Here is a 15,969-nt window from a genome sequence, read left to right as displayed (position 1 = left end):
TGGCAAGACAGAGCAAGTTAATACCGTTCACTGTAATGAGACCAGTGACTTTATTATGTCCCCTCCAGACATTCACTTGTCTGTTTAACAGGCAAAATGATTTGAGCAATTTTAGATACGCTGCTCATACATTTTCCCGGTAAAAATCAACAATGTTGGAGAATTCTGTGACTAAAAGTCTTAAAGTTTATTTGTTGCTTAACGCGCAGGTATTTGTAAAGGTGTCTTTTTCATGCTGATTCTTAGGCTGCTTCTATCCCACAGTGGGATTTCACACATGAGCTGTTTGGAGCCTGTCCTTCGGTCAGAAAGGGATTTCTGCGTTTGCTGCTGCTTGGCTTTTCGCCGTGAACATCGCCTTTGCCACGCCGTTAGAACGCGCTCAAGCAAAACAAATGCCCGCTGGTTTCGAGGGGTATTTCCCCCCCCCCCCCCAAATGCCGAAGAACGCCTGGTCCGGTGTTGGGAAAAGGCAGAAACCTCTCCTGGGGGTGCCCGCTGAGTGCGTGCTGTACCAGCGCTGATGCCGAAGGGGGTGACTGCAGTTATTAAATACTTACTTGGAATATTAAACAGTCCTGGTGGAGTGAAACACGCCATAAAAACTTTCATATATTTAAACTTGAAACTATTTCCTCAGAAAGAAGCAGGACTGCATTCACTGGGGATTTAGATGGGGGTTATCTTTAAGTCTCCAATCCAGTATTGTCCTTAAGAAACAGCTGTTTAAGTGCTCCTTTCCTCAGAGGATGTAGTGACCATTTACATTTGAGGCAAGATGGAACATCTAAACTATTAAAGATCTGCTGGCAATAAATAAATCGTGAAGTAGATTTTGATCATCTTTTTGGAGTTAAATTGAACCTTAATTTGAAAATGAGGAAAAACATCTAACTTATTAAGTACTGTTATTATTAACAGGTCCTTCTAAAAATAGGTCAGGAGCTAATATTAGTAGTTTATGCATTAGAATGACCAGGCTCCAATTTGCCAGTAAGTTTGTCGAATCTTTCATAACTTCTGTGATCCTAATTAATAATAAATTTCCCATATTGTGAGAAGAATCTCTTTTGATATAATCATTTATAAATGAATAAATAAAATATATAAATAGTTTTTAGAAATCCAGAGCAAAATTTTTCACCTATTTTCCTGAGCATCTGTCTTTCTGTCAGTATTTCTGGTCTTCTTCAGTGTGTGCCTTGTGTCTGCAAAATGAACATTTCAGCATCTTCTCTGCATTTTATTCTGCCCTGACTTTTTTGCACGTTTTTATATTTGAGCATTGAACAGTCTGGCTGTTTGCTGCCGGGTTATGTACGTATTAATAACTAAGGCCAGCTCACCTATCTTTATTTTTTTTATATCCAATATGTATAATGGATAAGAATGTAATAAAAACTAATACGACGGCAAAAATAAAAAATCTCAGCTTGCAAGAGGGCCCAGCAAAAGCCGTGGGACAGATAGGTTTATATTCCAAAAAGAACCAAAAAATCTGGAGCTACAGTGTGATGAACTGCATCCAAACCCAATGCTGTCACTTCCCATTTCTTGGTCAAATATTAGCATTCAGTGATTTGTAGAGTTGCTGTTGCTTTCTGTGTACTGGCATGTCTAAAGAACCAATTTTAAAAGAAAAACGTTGTCACTCCATCATTATTTAAACAATTTCACATCGTAACAAATCGCACCTTGGGTGTACACACTGGAAATGAAAGCAGAGATTAGTCGGGTGCCCGAAGCGACGGAGTCAGCTGTAGAAGCAGAGACGTCAGCTGTGCCGGCGTGCTCTCCTCCTGTGTGCTGCCCGTGCCGAGAGCCTGCCAGGCATCGCACGAGGCGCGTATAGCCTTGCTGGGACCATTGCTTTCACCGTTTGTGTTTATTAAGAAACTAGTAATGCACACAACAGCCCTGTCAAATGGATTTGCTAGAAATAGTGTTAGGAGGACATTGATCCACAACATTAAGAATTTCAAACTATTTCACAAATATGTTAAGTTTTTAAGATTCTTTTAGGCCTTTAGGGTTCTTCATCTCCTTTTGGAATAAAATAATGTAAAAGCTTTTTGTTTGTTTGTTGTGATACAGTTTTCTCATAAGACTCCCCTTAACGTTCAGGAACTGAGATATAAATAAGAGATTGTTTCTTCTTTTCCTAAGTTTGAATTCTTGCTCCAGAAGAATAAAACGTGATGTGAGACAGTTAAATACAGTAAAAACTGAATTAGGCAGTCCAAGCTAAAGTCGCTGGACCACCCAGGTCTTGGACCACCCAAGGGACCCACAACAGTCAGTTGCCTGAAAGAGGTGGCCTTTTCCTAAAGGTCGAACAGAGTTGTATTGCGTATCTTGGAAATATTTTGCAATGATTTCTTAAAACAGTTGGTTGCCTACTGGAGGTGGTCTTTGTTGTTCCCACTGTGTAAGCAGTGTCCCCGTGAATATGGTTCTCCTTACTTTGCTTTTGACCTTAACCTTACAACTTTTTCTTCTTTTTTTTTAGGGCAAAAGTAAAGTAAAGTACTTAAAGAATGAGTTGCTCTTGAGTAGAAATCTCAAGTTATTACAGGTTTGTGTAGTGTCTTGAGTAAATGAGATTTTGAAGGGGGAATATTTAATGGATGCCGCTTCTAGGATTTGCAGTGAATCAGACTGGGAGCACTCATAAGTAAACAATTCTTGATTTAACTACTTTAACTGTACTTCCATTTGTGAGCAGTGTTGAAATATGAAGGTTGTTAATTCAATATTAGGATTGCTGAGTCTGACAGTTTAAATAGTCTTTTGAAAATGTAAATCCATTCTTTTGAAATTGCTGAAAGTAGACTTTTTTTGTCCTTAAATCCAAAGTAAAGTGATGTGAATATATTATTCTGTAAAATATTTTCCATAATGAAAAATAGATACTGCTAGCAAATTTCTTTTGATTAAAGTGTTTCTTGTGGCAATCATCATTCTGCTTTATTTCTTTAGTGTTCTTTTCCCTTGCAGGTTTTAGTTAACATCTTGTTTTCTGATTTTTCTTCCCATTGTTCTTAAAAATGAAAAACATCCCATTACGAAGATAAAGGCAGCATCTGATTTCTTCCTTTTTGTGACCTGGATAAAACACCAGCTAAGATGAATTCCCCTTGAGTAATGAAATGTATTTTGTAGATATAAATTGGTGTATATCCTCTATAATTTGTAGTTTTAATTCAGTTGGTTTTATTCTAAAATGAATGCAAGCTTTCCTATAGCCCTGTTAAAGGACACAAGTGACTCCTGTTCCTTTGTAAAATAAAATGAAAGCACAGTGAGCACTTCAGATACTTCGCAGCCAGAAAGATATAGGTATGGCAGGTCAGAAGATGTGGAAGGGGGGTGAGGGGAGATGTGTATAAAGGATGGGAAGGTGTGTGTAAAGGGGAGGAAGGGAAATCAGTTTAGTTTTCAAGGGTTTTTTTTTGCCTTGATCTTCATAACAAGATGTTTCCGAGATGTATCTCTTGTGGATGAGAATGAGATCCTACGAGAGATGCAAGTTAAAAAATATTAATAATAATAATAATGACAAAGTAATTCCAGAAGTACTGACACAAAAAGAGACGATGTTATTCATAAGCAGGATATAAATCAACTCCATCCTTTTCACTTTACACAATTTTAATTTTGACTAGATTTTTGAGGAGCTGATGGGTACAATGTTAATGGCTGAATATTGAAATGGAAAGAGTGCCTATATATTACTGTGCATTCACACACTAAATTCTCCAGTTACTCCTTCCGTCATTTAATTATGTTAAATGCTAGCTTATTATTTCTTCTTATTATTTTTCTTACTTTTTTATTTCTTTTTTTCTTATTTTTTTGTGTCTGCTGAATATAAGAACATAGACATGGATCACCTGCATCATCAATTCATTGCAAACGCCAGTGTGATAATTGTTTAATTCAGAATAGGACACGTGGACTGGGGATGTGGATGACAAGTCATAGAGTCTTCCCGTCTTACCACCGTGTAACAGAGTGGAAAAAAAAAAACAAAAGCTATAACAGCAATGATGGATTCCTGACATAAAGGAGTGGACGTTGAGGGCAGGGTACTAAACATGTTTGCAATTCCTTAGTAGTTCCCAGGTGATAGTGTGATGAATTAATGTTGGTGACGATGGAGGCGTCCAGCCACGCGTGCCATCACTGGCCTTTCTGACTTCCCTCCGGTTTTCTGTCGCTACTAATTCCTCGCGAAGCTGCGGGCGCCCGATGAGCGCTGGCAGGCAGGGCAAGATGTTAATGGGGTGCAGGAACGAGCATGGGGCTGTGGCGGCCCCTTGCAGACAGCAGCTCACAGATAAAAGCACTGTTTTTTTGTTTTTTGTTTCTTGGTTTTTTTTAAGAAAGTAGTTGGATCTCTTTGCTGGTAAATGGACTTTGAAGTCAAGTGGTGGTATGAATGCAAGAGAGTAATTAAAAATTAAGCTACATGCATTTCTTCTTCTAATTTGGTCTTGCTGAAAGGAGCAGCTCTGCTCCCCCTGCCAAGTTTTAACCCAGTATTTTAAACTGTTCCTTTTCCAATGTTCTCTTTTATAAACGATGCCCTTTTAGTAGCATAGCAGTGTACTGTAATGACAATTTTCCTTAAGAGGAAGAAGGTTACTCTTGCAGTGCCTCTACTTTTTTTGTCATAAATACATTAGAGGTATCTAAGTTATGCTAGAATTTGTCAGTGCTTTTCTGGGGAGGATCTATTCAACACTTTGCTTCATAGTTCCCAAGGACTGAAAAAGTGAAATTTTTTATGCAAGTCTAGTGCCAATTAGTTACCCTGTTCAGGCACGACCTGCTCTTGAATTTGGTGTGAAGAGAATGAAGAAATGTGTGGAGGAGCTGTTTCTTTTTCTACCTAACAGCAGTGTTTCCCAGTCGGGGTCCCGGAGCAGGTCAGATGAGGCAGGAGTATTTATCTGCATTACCCTGAAGCCCATCTGTAGCTGTTAGTGTGAACATTTTGCTCAGATCCCCTCTTTCAAGGCGTAGTGGTTTCAGGCTCTCGCCGTTCGATGGTCAATGCCACCCCATCATGGTGGCTGGCTGTAATGGCTTTACGTTCTCCCTGAAACATCATTTGATACATGGTGGTGAGAAGGGATCAATAACTGTGATTTAAAATGGATACTCCTTGGGGAGGAAGGGGAAGGTACTTTTCTGTCTTGAGACACTTGTGGGATTTGTTTTTTTTTTTTTTTTTTTCTTTCTGAAGTGCAACCAGGCAGTGGCATTAGAAGAAGGTTTTGTGGTGTGGGATGACAGGGACTGATACTACAGAGAAAGGATATGGTTTGTTTGGGGAAAAATTAGTGGCTTGTATTCAAGGAAAAAACAAAAGACCATGAAACAGTGGGATTGTGGTAAACTAGAAGCTGGGAAAAATGCTTACTAGCATTTAAACAGTAAACAGGCTTAGCTGCCTGATATTCCAGACCAGGGGCAGACCTGGACAACCTCAAATTGCCTATTTACTGGCATTCATCTTTAACTACACATTTTCATTTAAGACGCGTTAAGGAATGGGGTGAGCATCTGTCTAGATCATTAGTATCAATTTTCAATAAGCTTTGAGAAAACAATTTCCTAGGACTAGAAGAATGCGAGTGTTAGGCTTTTGGCGAGGAGGGAAGAGGTGGAGGGAGGGTTAAAAAGAGACAGAATATGCTGTGTAGTGCTAGCTTCTTTGTAGGTTAATATTGATTCTAGATAAATTATAGAATAAGCATAGGAATTTCATAAATGGGAGATATATTTAAGCCTTAGAATATGATTAATGCTAATAAAATTGGCCATAAGGGAAATGGGAATGAATGAGAGATGATGGCTTCTATGAACTACGTGTTGTTATAATATCCAGTAGCTCAATATGTATCATATTGTCTTGTTGAAGTAATATATGTGGCCTCCTGTAACTTGCCTCTTTTAAAGCATGAGGTATCAGTAGAGCTCAGTTTATTAAATTTATTAAAAAAGAAGATGGGAAACAGCTTCATAATCTATAAATATGGATAAAGGGACTTTTGAAGCTTTTCAAAAGCTGACAAAGTTGAATACTGATTCTAGCACAATTTAAACTAGGAAAGAGATGAGTATTTTTAATGAAGGTAATAATTAGAACAATTTATGAAGGGCAGTTGATGTATTCTCTGTTACTAGAAACATTAAAATAAGCATGGACTTTCTCAGAAGATATGTTCACGGTTATATGTATGAAGGGAAAGCTAATTCAGAAAATTTCTATAGCCTGCTTTTTGGTAGACTTAATAAAGTGGATGGATCGTGGCTTGCAACCGGCAGTCATTTAATACATGGCACTGCTATGACTCCTGTAGCAATCAAAGCACGTGTGGTAACTAAGCAGTAGCCTTTCTTGGAGCTCTTTTCCCAAATTCTTAAGCTATTGAATTCTGTAGCACTTACTCTTGCCATTGAACTTTTGAAAGCAAAAATGTATAAAGAGAAACCTTAATGCAAATAACGTGCAGCTTAGTGCCAACTAACTGTCTTAGACATGAGATTTGACATAATAAACCTAAGGAAGGTAGATAGTAAAGGCTGAAAGTTCAGCTGGCCCAAGTCCTGTAGGCATTCTGTGCCCTCAGTAAGTTTTATATCCTAAGTTCATTCACTCATACTTGTTTCTGGCCACACAGATTAGGTCAAAAATGATGGGTTTTTTTTCAGTGGAAGTTTAGTTTAAAATATAGACTTGAAATATTTAGATTTTAACAACCTGTTAAGTATGCTGTATACTGTTGTGCAGAGTAGTGATTGCATAGTAGTGATGACCCCCAGCTGCATGTGTCCACTCAGGCCTTGACAAAGACACTGTCCAAATAAAGATGTGAAATTTGGATGAGAGGAAGCTGGCTGAAAGCCAGGTAAGATGAGGCGATGGTAGTGCTCTGAGAGAAGCAGCTGGAGGAACTGTCACAAATCATGTTATTCTTTGAAGGAATGTATCCATTGTTGGTTTTCGGGTATGGAAGTGTGTGGACTTGATTCTCATTAAGTCAAATTAGGTAACGTTCTTTGTTTTCCATCACCAAAAAAAAAGGACGATGGGGAACTTAGCTGGGGAACTTCTGCTGACACTTTGTGATATAACAGACATTATATTGTCTTAATATATACAATATATATATTAAGAACTGTATATGGCAACTCTAAGTATTATATAGTTGGGTCTGGGATCATGAGAAAAAAAGTATGTATGGAGAGAGAAGGAGTTCTTTGGGCCTCTCTCCCCGATTTATTTATTTAGGATTTATTTTAGTTCTTAAGTGTGGCATAAACTCATGTTTGTAGACATGTCTTAAATATAAACATAAATAATCATGTAAATATGGACTGGAGTCTTTAATCAAGTATTCACTTTTACTTCAGGACTGAAGTATGAGACATATGTCTCCCCTATATGAAACATGGGGGACAACTTTTTTTTTTTTTTTTTTTTTTTTAAATGGGGAACAACTTTTTGTTGTTGTTGTTGACTTCCAGTATAAAAGTGTATCACTTTTCAGTTGAGACTCTTAATTTGCAAGATCTACTGCTTGATTAGAATCTTTTTATTACTAGAGCACAATTTATCTTTATAACTTATTTTTAATATATTGTTCAATATGGAATAGTATGTAGTTGCTCTTATGCAGCATTAAGAAAGGATATGAAGTTTTTGATAATTTATTTTGCCAGCTCTTTTTGAACAATTATTGCATATGCTGCTTCAGGAAAAGCAGAGAATGATGGTTGCAGCTTAAAAATTTAAAGAGAGAAAATCCTACATATTTTAAAAAGTTTAAGTTATTTATTGCTTGGATGACGACATGTAACAACAATGTAAATTACATACCTTAGATCTTTTACCAAAGGATAAACTGTTTCATTTCAAAACAGAACCTTAGAGTATAAAATACCACATGAATAAGATACAAATGATGATTATTTATTTATGTATTTACTCCAATTTCACTGGAACCAAAGGAGAAACATTGTTTTTGACTTGTAAAACATGTAAAGCTTCAGAACTGTCCAGGATTTAAGCTTACGTAGTTGGTTTTAAGACTGGATGATAGAATTTATTGTGGAAGTGCAAGCCTGGAAATAGAAATCAACCAAAAGTGGACACACATCCACTACCTGAGAAAGTGTGTTATTTCCTAATGAAAAACACTTCTCTGACAAACCTTCAATAATTTGAGGAAGAAGTTTCCTGCACATGGAATTTTTGAATTTAATGGTTGGTCTGCATCATTTGTGAAAAAGTGGCAAATAGATACATTTCATTTTGGAAAAAAAATAAAAGAAGAAGAAGAGAAAAAGTACTCACACAGTTGGATTCTTCAGAAGCATTACAGTGCCCACAACAACATCTCAGGGAGCTTTAGGAAGTCTCACCGTTCACATCCTCTTCTGAGCACTAGAACTGCTGGGCAGAACCCGTACGTCCCTGCGTGCCTTCCCGAGGCTTAGAAAAGAATTATTTCCCGACAACTAAAGATGGTTCTGCAGCTGTTAATACCAAGAGTCTTTCTTTAATCCTTCCTTTTTAATTTTTCAATAGCATTGTTTTATGGCAGTACCAATAAAACTTAAATTTGTTTGCTGAGAAACCATGAACCTAGTAGGATTTCAGGCCAGAAGAGAATGTCTGCTAATGACGGTAGGGGTTGGAGAGCTATCCCAGGAAAGCCGCCAGTCTTTTCCATTCACCTCTTTCTACTCTTCTGTCCCCCTCTGCACCTTTAAGCCCAGTAATCACTGTGTTTTTACCTTGTGAGTATTGCATATGCATTTTAAAAAGAAAATAAGTACTTGAAGAGGTTTAAAAAGAGAAATTGGGGGCCAGTAACAAACGCTGAAGTTACACAGCTTCTCAGCTGTGTGAAGCAAACATACTTAAAATTAGTTATTTGAATTCTCAGGCTTGGAGAGTTAAAATGAAGTTGTGACGAGGGTTTGACATTGTAACAGGCATTTAAAAAGTGATTAGTGCATTTGGGTTCTTTACACTCATGTTTTATTTAAGCTTGAATTTCTGGAAGTCATTTGATGCTGAATCACATCAAATATGACCATGATATCCCAAGAGTAAAATTATCTTTCTGCTATTAATATTTAATCTTAAGATATTTGTGGATTAAAATCACTCAATTACTCAATTACTGAATTTTTTAGCAAAAAGTGAGAAATGATAAAATTGATTTTTTTTTCCTTTGCAATTTTATACACTGCAAAGGGGAAAAAATGAACACTGAACTGTAATAATTGTTCTTTAGATTCTCAGAATTCAGGGAGACTTTTACTATGCTTCAAATTTGATAGAGAAAAGTTAAAACAAAGCCTCGTTATACCAATTTGTAGGTTCTTTTTCTTTGTATTTATTGGAGAGAGCCTAAATGTCCTTTAAAATGGAAAGTGCTTTTCTACCACAGTCCTGTAATTGAAGACTTAAGCAGAAAAAGTTGGATTCCTTGAATCCTTTATCTGTCTTTATAGAGGTGACTGATGCTAAAAAGATCAGCTAGCTTTTGGCTGTTTCTTTCCAGCTTACTGGTTTGATAAGCTGAATCAGTAATAATTCTACTTCATTAAAATGTCAAAGACCTTGATCTGTCTTCGCCTGATAAAGAACAGGCATTAGGGCTTTAGAGCTGTCACTATAGTCTCATTAGATTATGCAGCTAATTTATAGATTTGTCTGTAGACCAGCTCTTTGGTGACAGCAAATACCATTGTTAACACCTTTGTTATCGCACTTTCTTTTCTGTACTGATTATTTATTTGTTTCCTCTTCTGTGAGGTCTGCTAAGGAGAAAGTTAATAGACTTCTGCTCCAATAAGAAGTTTAACCAGTAGCTACAGTGATAGCATTAGGAAGGTTATGGAAATGCTTAGAATTAGTGTCTTGTGAGTGAGTTTGTGTTTTTATCAGGGTAGCGTGAGAAGTTTGTCCTACTTTGCTAAAAATGGAAAGCACACTCCCAAGCAGAGTAATAAGAAATTGTTGTCTTGGATAAAAACCTCCAGGGTTTTAGTATGTTACTTTGTCTGATTGTTTGTTTAAAATACTTGTGCTCTTACAGGACAGTAGTGGAGAGAATCCTATACACAAATGATGAAGAAAGAGACATTGAAAAGGAGGATGCTCTAAAAATTATGTGACAATCCCTAATAATAATTCTATTGTGATAAGGAGATATGTTTTACTGAATTGAAACTGTATTTTGAAAAATATATTTATAGGAAAGGATAGAAAAATTGATTACATGAATGCAACAAGCTACTTTTCCTGACCATACAGATCTTAAACTCTTGCTGAAAAAGAATGGGGATGCTGAACACAACTGATTTCCTGGAAAATAACTTCCATTTTTTATGGCTGAAAGTGTAAACCCATGCACTGCTTTGTCTTAAGTAGCAATGATGACAGATTCCTAATTATAACAGTATTAGTGGAAAGCACTGTTAAAGCCTGCAAAGTGATTTCACATTTGTCGTGTATTATTTTGCTGAATTATTAATAGAACCGTGGCTATATTTTATTGCTCTGAAAATTAGTTGATTGTGATGATGGAAAACTCGGCAATTACCAACTCGATGTATACGTGTAAATCTAGTAACAGCTTTCAGGCAAGAAATGTTTCATGAGATTGCAGCTAATCATTATCTTTTTAAATGATGATATTGTTTGTGTAAAAGATGTGTTTTGTAGTATGGAAAATATGTAAGGCCATAACATTTCAGTTTCATCAGTTGCCGATGTGATACTCAAATGGCGTAACTCTTCTTACGCTGCCTTCTGCATTGCACTTCTCCATCTGCATTGAAATTCCCTCTCAAAATCCTCTCTTTTGTGAGCCTGTCAGTTATCACAGAAATAAGAGGTGGAAAAGGCTTGCTTGGTCACCCAGTCAATTGTGCCGCCAGTGAGGCAAGGAGAGGTTGGCAAAGAGAGGGGGAATGTTTTTGTGTTTCCCTGGATCCGTTTTTAAGTAACTACTGGCACATCCAAAGTAAAGCCCAGCAATTATCTATCTGTGTTTTCTGCTGAGCACCAATAGGCCTGGTACGTCTAACTGTAGTCCACGTTTCAAGCATTATATTATGAATAAGGTTAACACAGGATCAGTGAAACCTGTTTAAAAAAAATGCTGATACTAGCAAGTGTTTGTGAATGGGGGATGTAGATATATGCATATATGATATGTGTATATATAGCCCTGTTTGTAGTGAAGAAAGCTTCGTGTCCATGCACGGTATCTGAGAAGGCTGGAGCAGTGTCGTTCAGCTCCTTGAGACTCTAGGCGATAGCCACCCTGATTGCAAAAATGCAATCTGAGGTGCCCAGAAGGAAAAGCAAAGTGAAATAAATAAATGTTATGGTACATAACTGTCTCAGAGGAGTCATGGATTTCATCATCCTGTAAAAGCACTGCATTACAAATTAAACATAATACAATCTGAACTTTGTTTAGAAAGTTTGATGCAATTCAAGTATTTTCATGTCTTTAGGGATGGGTACTTGTTTAAATACATAGTGAAAGCCAAGTGGCTAATTTAAAGGAGAATGATGAGGAAATAGTTCATAGTAATCCTGTCTTTATTAGGTGAGACAGAAAGTTTGACCAAATACATGTATATAGGTGTACACGCATACTCTTCTCTGTCTGTCTTTAACGTTACATTGGCCATTTCTTTGTATAGGCACGACAATATTAACCAGGTTTTGTTGTTGGGCTTAGCTAATCCAATTCAAGTAGTTTGTAAAAGGGTGATGCATTACTCTACAGTATTGCAGGTGCCTTGGTTGGAAGCACATAGATTGGTTGCATCCTCTTATCAGTGACAGAGCAATTGGCTTAAATGTGTATGTACCCTGACTGAATAATTATCTGAAATAAAAGAAACCTGATATTTTGATCCCAGTCCTTTGAGCTAGTAAGACCCCACCATGTCTTTTGAAATAAATGGGAATATCTGACAAGGATCTTAATAACCAGAACCAAAAAAAACATACCACATTCCGCTCCACTTGGGCAGTAAATTTTATTAAAGCCTGACTTAAAGGCAGTAGATTGTCAGGATTTATTTATTTGTTTTTTGCAGTATGCTTGCAATTACTTTTAATCTATGGACGCACTGTCATTTAAGTGAGTAACAGCAAACTGTTCAGTCTAGTAGTTAAAATGGAGTAATGGGATTATGTGTTCTGGTTGGTTGTGACAGGGGAGCTAAACTTCAATGGTTTAAAAAGTGTGTCTGTCAAAGTTTTATCTTCTCTTTTTTGTGGGGCACTAGTTACCATCAGAAACTCAAAAAACTGAACTTGGAACCTGTACTTGGGAAGAACTCAACTGCGTCTCAGGCTAGAGATCTCAAGGTGGGCAAGTTAGTACCCTTGTGTGTTTTTACAGAGAACCCTGTATATACACAAGCGTGAATATAAAAAATGGTTTATTTCTTTCAGTGTGAACTTGTGCACGAGGGATGTTTCATGTTTGCTTTTCAGGAACAAACCCTTTCAGCACGTCTCTGCATGAGCAAAATTAGAGTCTGCTAGTGCCAAATCGAGAATGTTTATCTGAGAAGGCCTGATTGAATAGGACAAACAAATGCCTGGGGGAGGAATTTTATCAGCTACGGTAGCGCTGCTGGTGCAGATCGCTGTGGGTATTCTGGTCAGGAGTGCAATTAAGGCAGTTGTTAGCATTCTCGCTCTTTGTACAGGTTCTTAGCATTAACAAGTAAGATCCTGCTCAAATGGCCAGAGAAAATCCATCTGCCTTAAGAGGAAACTCCCTGTTAGTTCCAAATTATGAAGAAAGCCGATATCTTTGCAGCCATAAAGTCAACTTCTTGTGTAATGCACCCCACAATTCCCCCAGCTGTCGACTGGCACGATAGCTATCAACGTAATGACTAGACATGCTCTGCGGCTTTGACCCTTCTCTGCCCTTTCTATAGGAAAGTATCTGTTCCGTGAGCTAACGATCAGGCACAGATAATAAGGCTTCCCTTTCCTTGCCCCGGAAATCTACTTCAGGCTTGTCGTTCTCCTCCAAGCAAGGTTGCTGTGCAGTTGCAGTATGTTTCCTGCTTGCCTCAGATGTCACAGAGCTCGTCTCTGCAGCTTTGGAGATCGCAAGGCAAGCTTGGGATCCATCTCTTCCTTCAGAAGTGGCATCAGGCTACAGCATCTGCAGAATGACTGGGTGGCTGCCATTTATTTAAAAAAGTATCACTGAACTGGAGATTCTTAGAGTCTTACTTTTTTTTTAACATAGTAGTCTTATTTCCAATTACCTTTTTATTCCCTTCCCCTCTATGATTTTTAAGAATAAATGAAATAAAAATCTGTGAATGACTGAATGAGTAGTTGAAGGATTTTGATGAATAGCTGTTGGATAAGCTGCAGGAGAGGATGGAGAGGACTGCAAGGCGAAGTGATAAAAGAGTTGGCATTGGGAAGTGCAGAAAGAGAGAAAAATAGGGTTATCTTCACTGAAGGGTAATGAGAATGGCTTTGTTTTAATCCTGAAATGTATATATGTAGTTGGAGGCAAGGGGACTTTCATGTATTATTTCAAAACTAGATGCAAATGCTGTAGCTACTGCACTTTAAGTGATGCCATTTTTTGAATGTTTTGATCTTCAGGACACTCATATAATTCTTACTGAACAGACTCAAGATCTTTTACCACCTAAGGTTGTTGCTATTGAGATAAAATGATGTTTACATCATTTTAAAATATGAACCTTTTATAAAATTTCCACCTCCAACTAGCATGGTGGTTTGGAGTTCTGTTGATGTATTTAGCTCTGATTTTAAATACCCTTCTCAATAAATTATTAAGTGGTTGTCATTGAATCTTAAGCACAATGCGTATTTATTTATTTATTAATTTATTGTGGTGCAGTCATTTGCAATTTGTATTAAACTAGTGGGTTTTCCAACTTTTGAGTGATATGTGCTGGGAAACTTCAAACGTCGTTTCAGGGAACATAATGGTAAGTATGAGTGAAGAGATCAGGGCTATGTTTGCTGCATGTTTTGCGGACTTCCTTAGTTTTGAATTTTATTGGTGATTTTCTCTGAAGCGTTACAAACATCTGTGCTTCCATAGCTCATCCTCCTGGTCTTTCATTTGCAATAAATTGCAGTGCCGGTTGCTGTGCTCCTGCAGCCTTTCACCTAACAGCAAATGACTCCTTCCCCACAGATTAGCGGTTCATCCAGGAAGTCACTGAATAATTTGTGGGACCTGACAACTTCATCATCTAGTTTGGTAGGTAGTGGGAGAACTGGCTGGTCTCACTGAGATGCGACTGAGGCTGCGATGGCGGTGGTACAGCCAGCGCTGGGAAGCGAGCCCGAGGGGCGCAGCGCGAAAGCTGGAAGGGAATTCAGCTGCGAGGCTGAGTGGACTTGGATTCAGGGGGCCTTTGGTTCATGGGAGAAGCTGAGGCTGTGCATGGACGGACAGGTTGACCTTGCGAGACCCAGCAGCTCATTAAAAATAAAAATCATTTAAATTGAGATAAAATTCTCCAGTTCAAAGAAATGTTACTCTGGGTGGCAATCCATCATAGCCATATTTCAGCACCTTCAAGCTTCTTCAGATGGCCCTGGGGACAACCAGCCATCCTGACCTGTTCCTTCCCATGCGCTGCTTTGCATCCCCATTTCCTGGCTTTGGGCAGTGCCGGTATTGTAGGTATTACTGCAGATTTATAAAATACAATGCAAATAATGATAGATTATTGATAGGGACAATTAAATGAACTGAAAAGTAGAGCTAGACACTAGGTGGTGAAAAGTGATTATCCTGTGGAAAAGCAGAGTTTTGACAAGCAGTAGCTTTCAAATTTTGATTTGGGGGGGAGGCTACTGTATTTCGAACCTTGTGTATAAGAAAATGGTCTGCAAACAAATTGATTTAGGTGACTGCTGTAGGGTAGGTTTTATTTTCTTTAACATTACTGCCCCCATATGGATATGTTCAGAACATACAGCGGCTGCAGGGGAGGCATTTTGTATGGAAAGCAGATTCAAAAAATCAATTTTTTGTCAACTCTGAACTTTTAGATTTCAACTTGATGTTATTTGCCTCGTAATCAGATGAGGGACAGAAGTCTGTATAAACATAAACAAAAAGGGTTTTTGTTATGTATTATGTAAGTTAATGTTCTCAGATGGATAGCTGAAATGCTCATTAGAAGTAATTATTACTCTGGTAATTTAGCAGTATTTGCAAATGCACCTGTACTGAGTTTTCTATAAAATCATCTTGCCACTAACTAGAGATTCAAGAATTTAAGGAAACTTTCTTTGTGAATGAGTTTTGTGTAAGCACAAGTATAGCGAAACATGCAGACATTTTATTTGATTCAAAATTTATTTGAATAAAATTTGACAAGCCATCTCTAACAACTTGTGTACAAAGCAGTGTAGTTGGTGCATGTAACAGAACTGAAGGTGATTTTCGCTAAAGCTAAGCTTGCTAATCAGCTGGAAGAAATCCCTCTTCTCTTTTAAATATGTAAATATATCAATTAAGCTATTTTACTGCCAGTATTAACTAACTTCTATGAGTAAGTAAAAATATGTAACTTAACTTCTTGCCTGTTCTTTTGGTGGTTCACTGTATCAGCACTACCTTTCCAGTCCCAAACTGTTTGGATTGAAAGGTTATTTTTAACAAGCCTCATGCAGGAAAATCCAAAAATGAGGAATTAATAAAGTTAAGATTTACTATTGCCACAGCAGCACTTTTTTAAATGGCCATTTCAATGCAACTAGGGGAACAATTAAAACTTTTTAAAAATCAGTTAAAGTGTTACAGGCCAAGTTAAGTGTTCTTTATTTATTCCAAGTAGCTCATTCAGTAAATTCTTTGAATGTCCCAGAGGGCTCTGTGTGGAAAGGAT

The 15,969-nt window shown here is 37.6% G+C and overlaps 1 protein-coding gene across 14 annotated transcripts in view; it reads left to right on the top strand.

The window, feature by feature from the left end:
- Positions 1-15,969, top strand: part of VPS13B (vacuolar protein sorting 13 homolog B) — a 460,401-nt gene that overhangs the window by 167,795 nt on the left and 276,637 nt on the right. Inside the window, exon 20 of one of the 14 annotated variants that reach the window (XM_062570480.1) lies at positions 265-1,064. The exons of the other annotated variants lie outside the window; for them this stretch is intronic. Within the exon in view, the coding sequence (XP_062426464.1) occupies positions 265-281 (17 nt within the window). The 3' untranslated portion in view covers positions 282-1,064. Of the gene's footprint in view, positions 1-264; positions 1,065-15,969 lie in introns of those variants that run through there. 14 annotated transcript variants of the gene reach the window in all.

This window comes from Rhea pennata, chromosome 2 (assembly GCF_028389875.1).
Source record: "Rhea pennata isolate bPtePen1 chromosome 2, bPtePen1.pri, whole genome shotgun sequence".
Taxonomy (NCBI): domain Eukaryota; kingdom Metazoa; phylum Chordata; class Aves; order Rheiformes; family Rheidae; genus Rhea; species Rhea pennata.
This window is presented reverse-complemented; position numbering and strand designations above follow the sequence as displayed.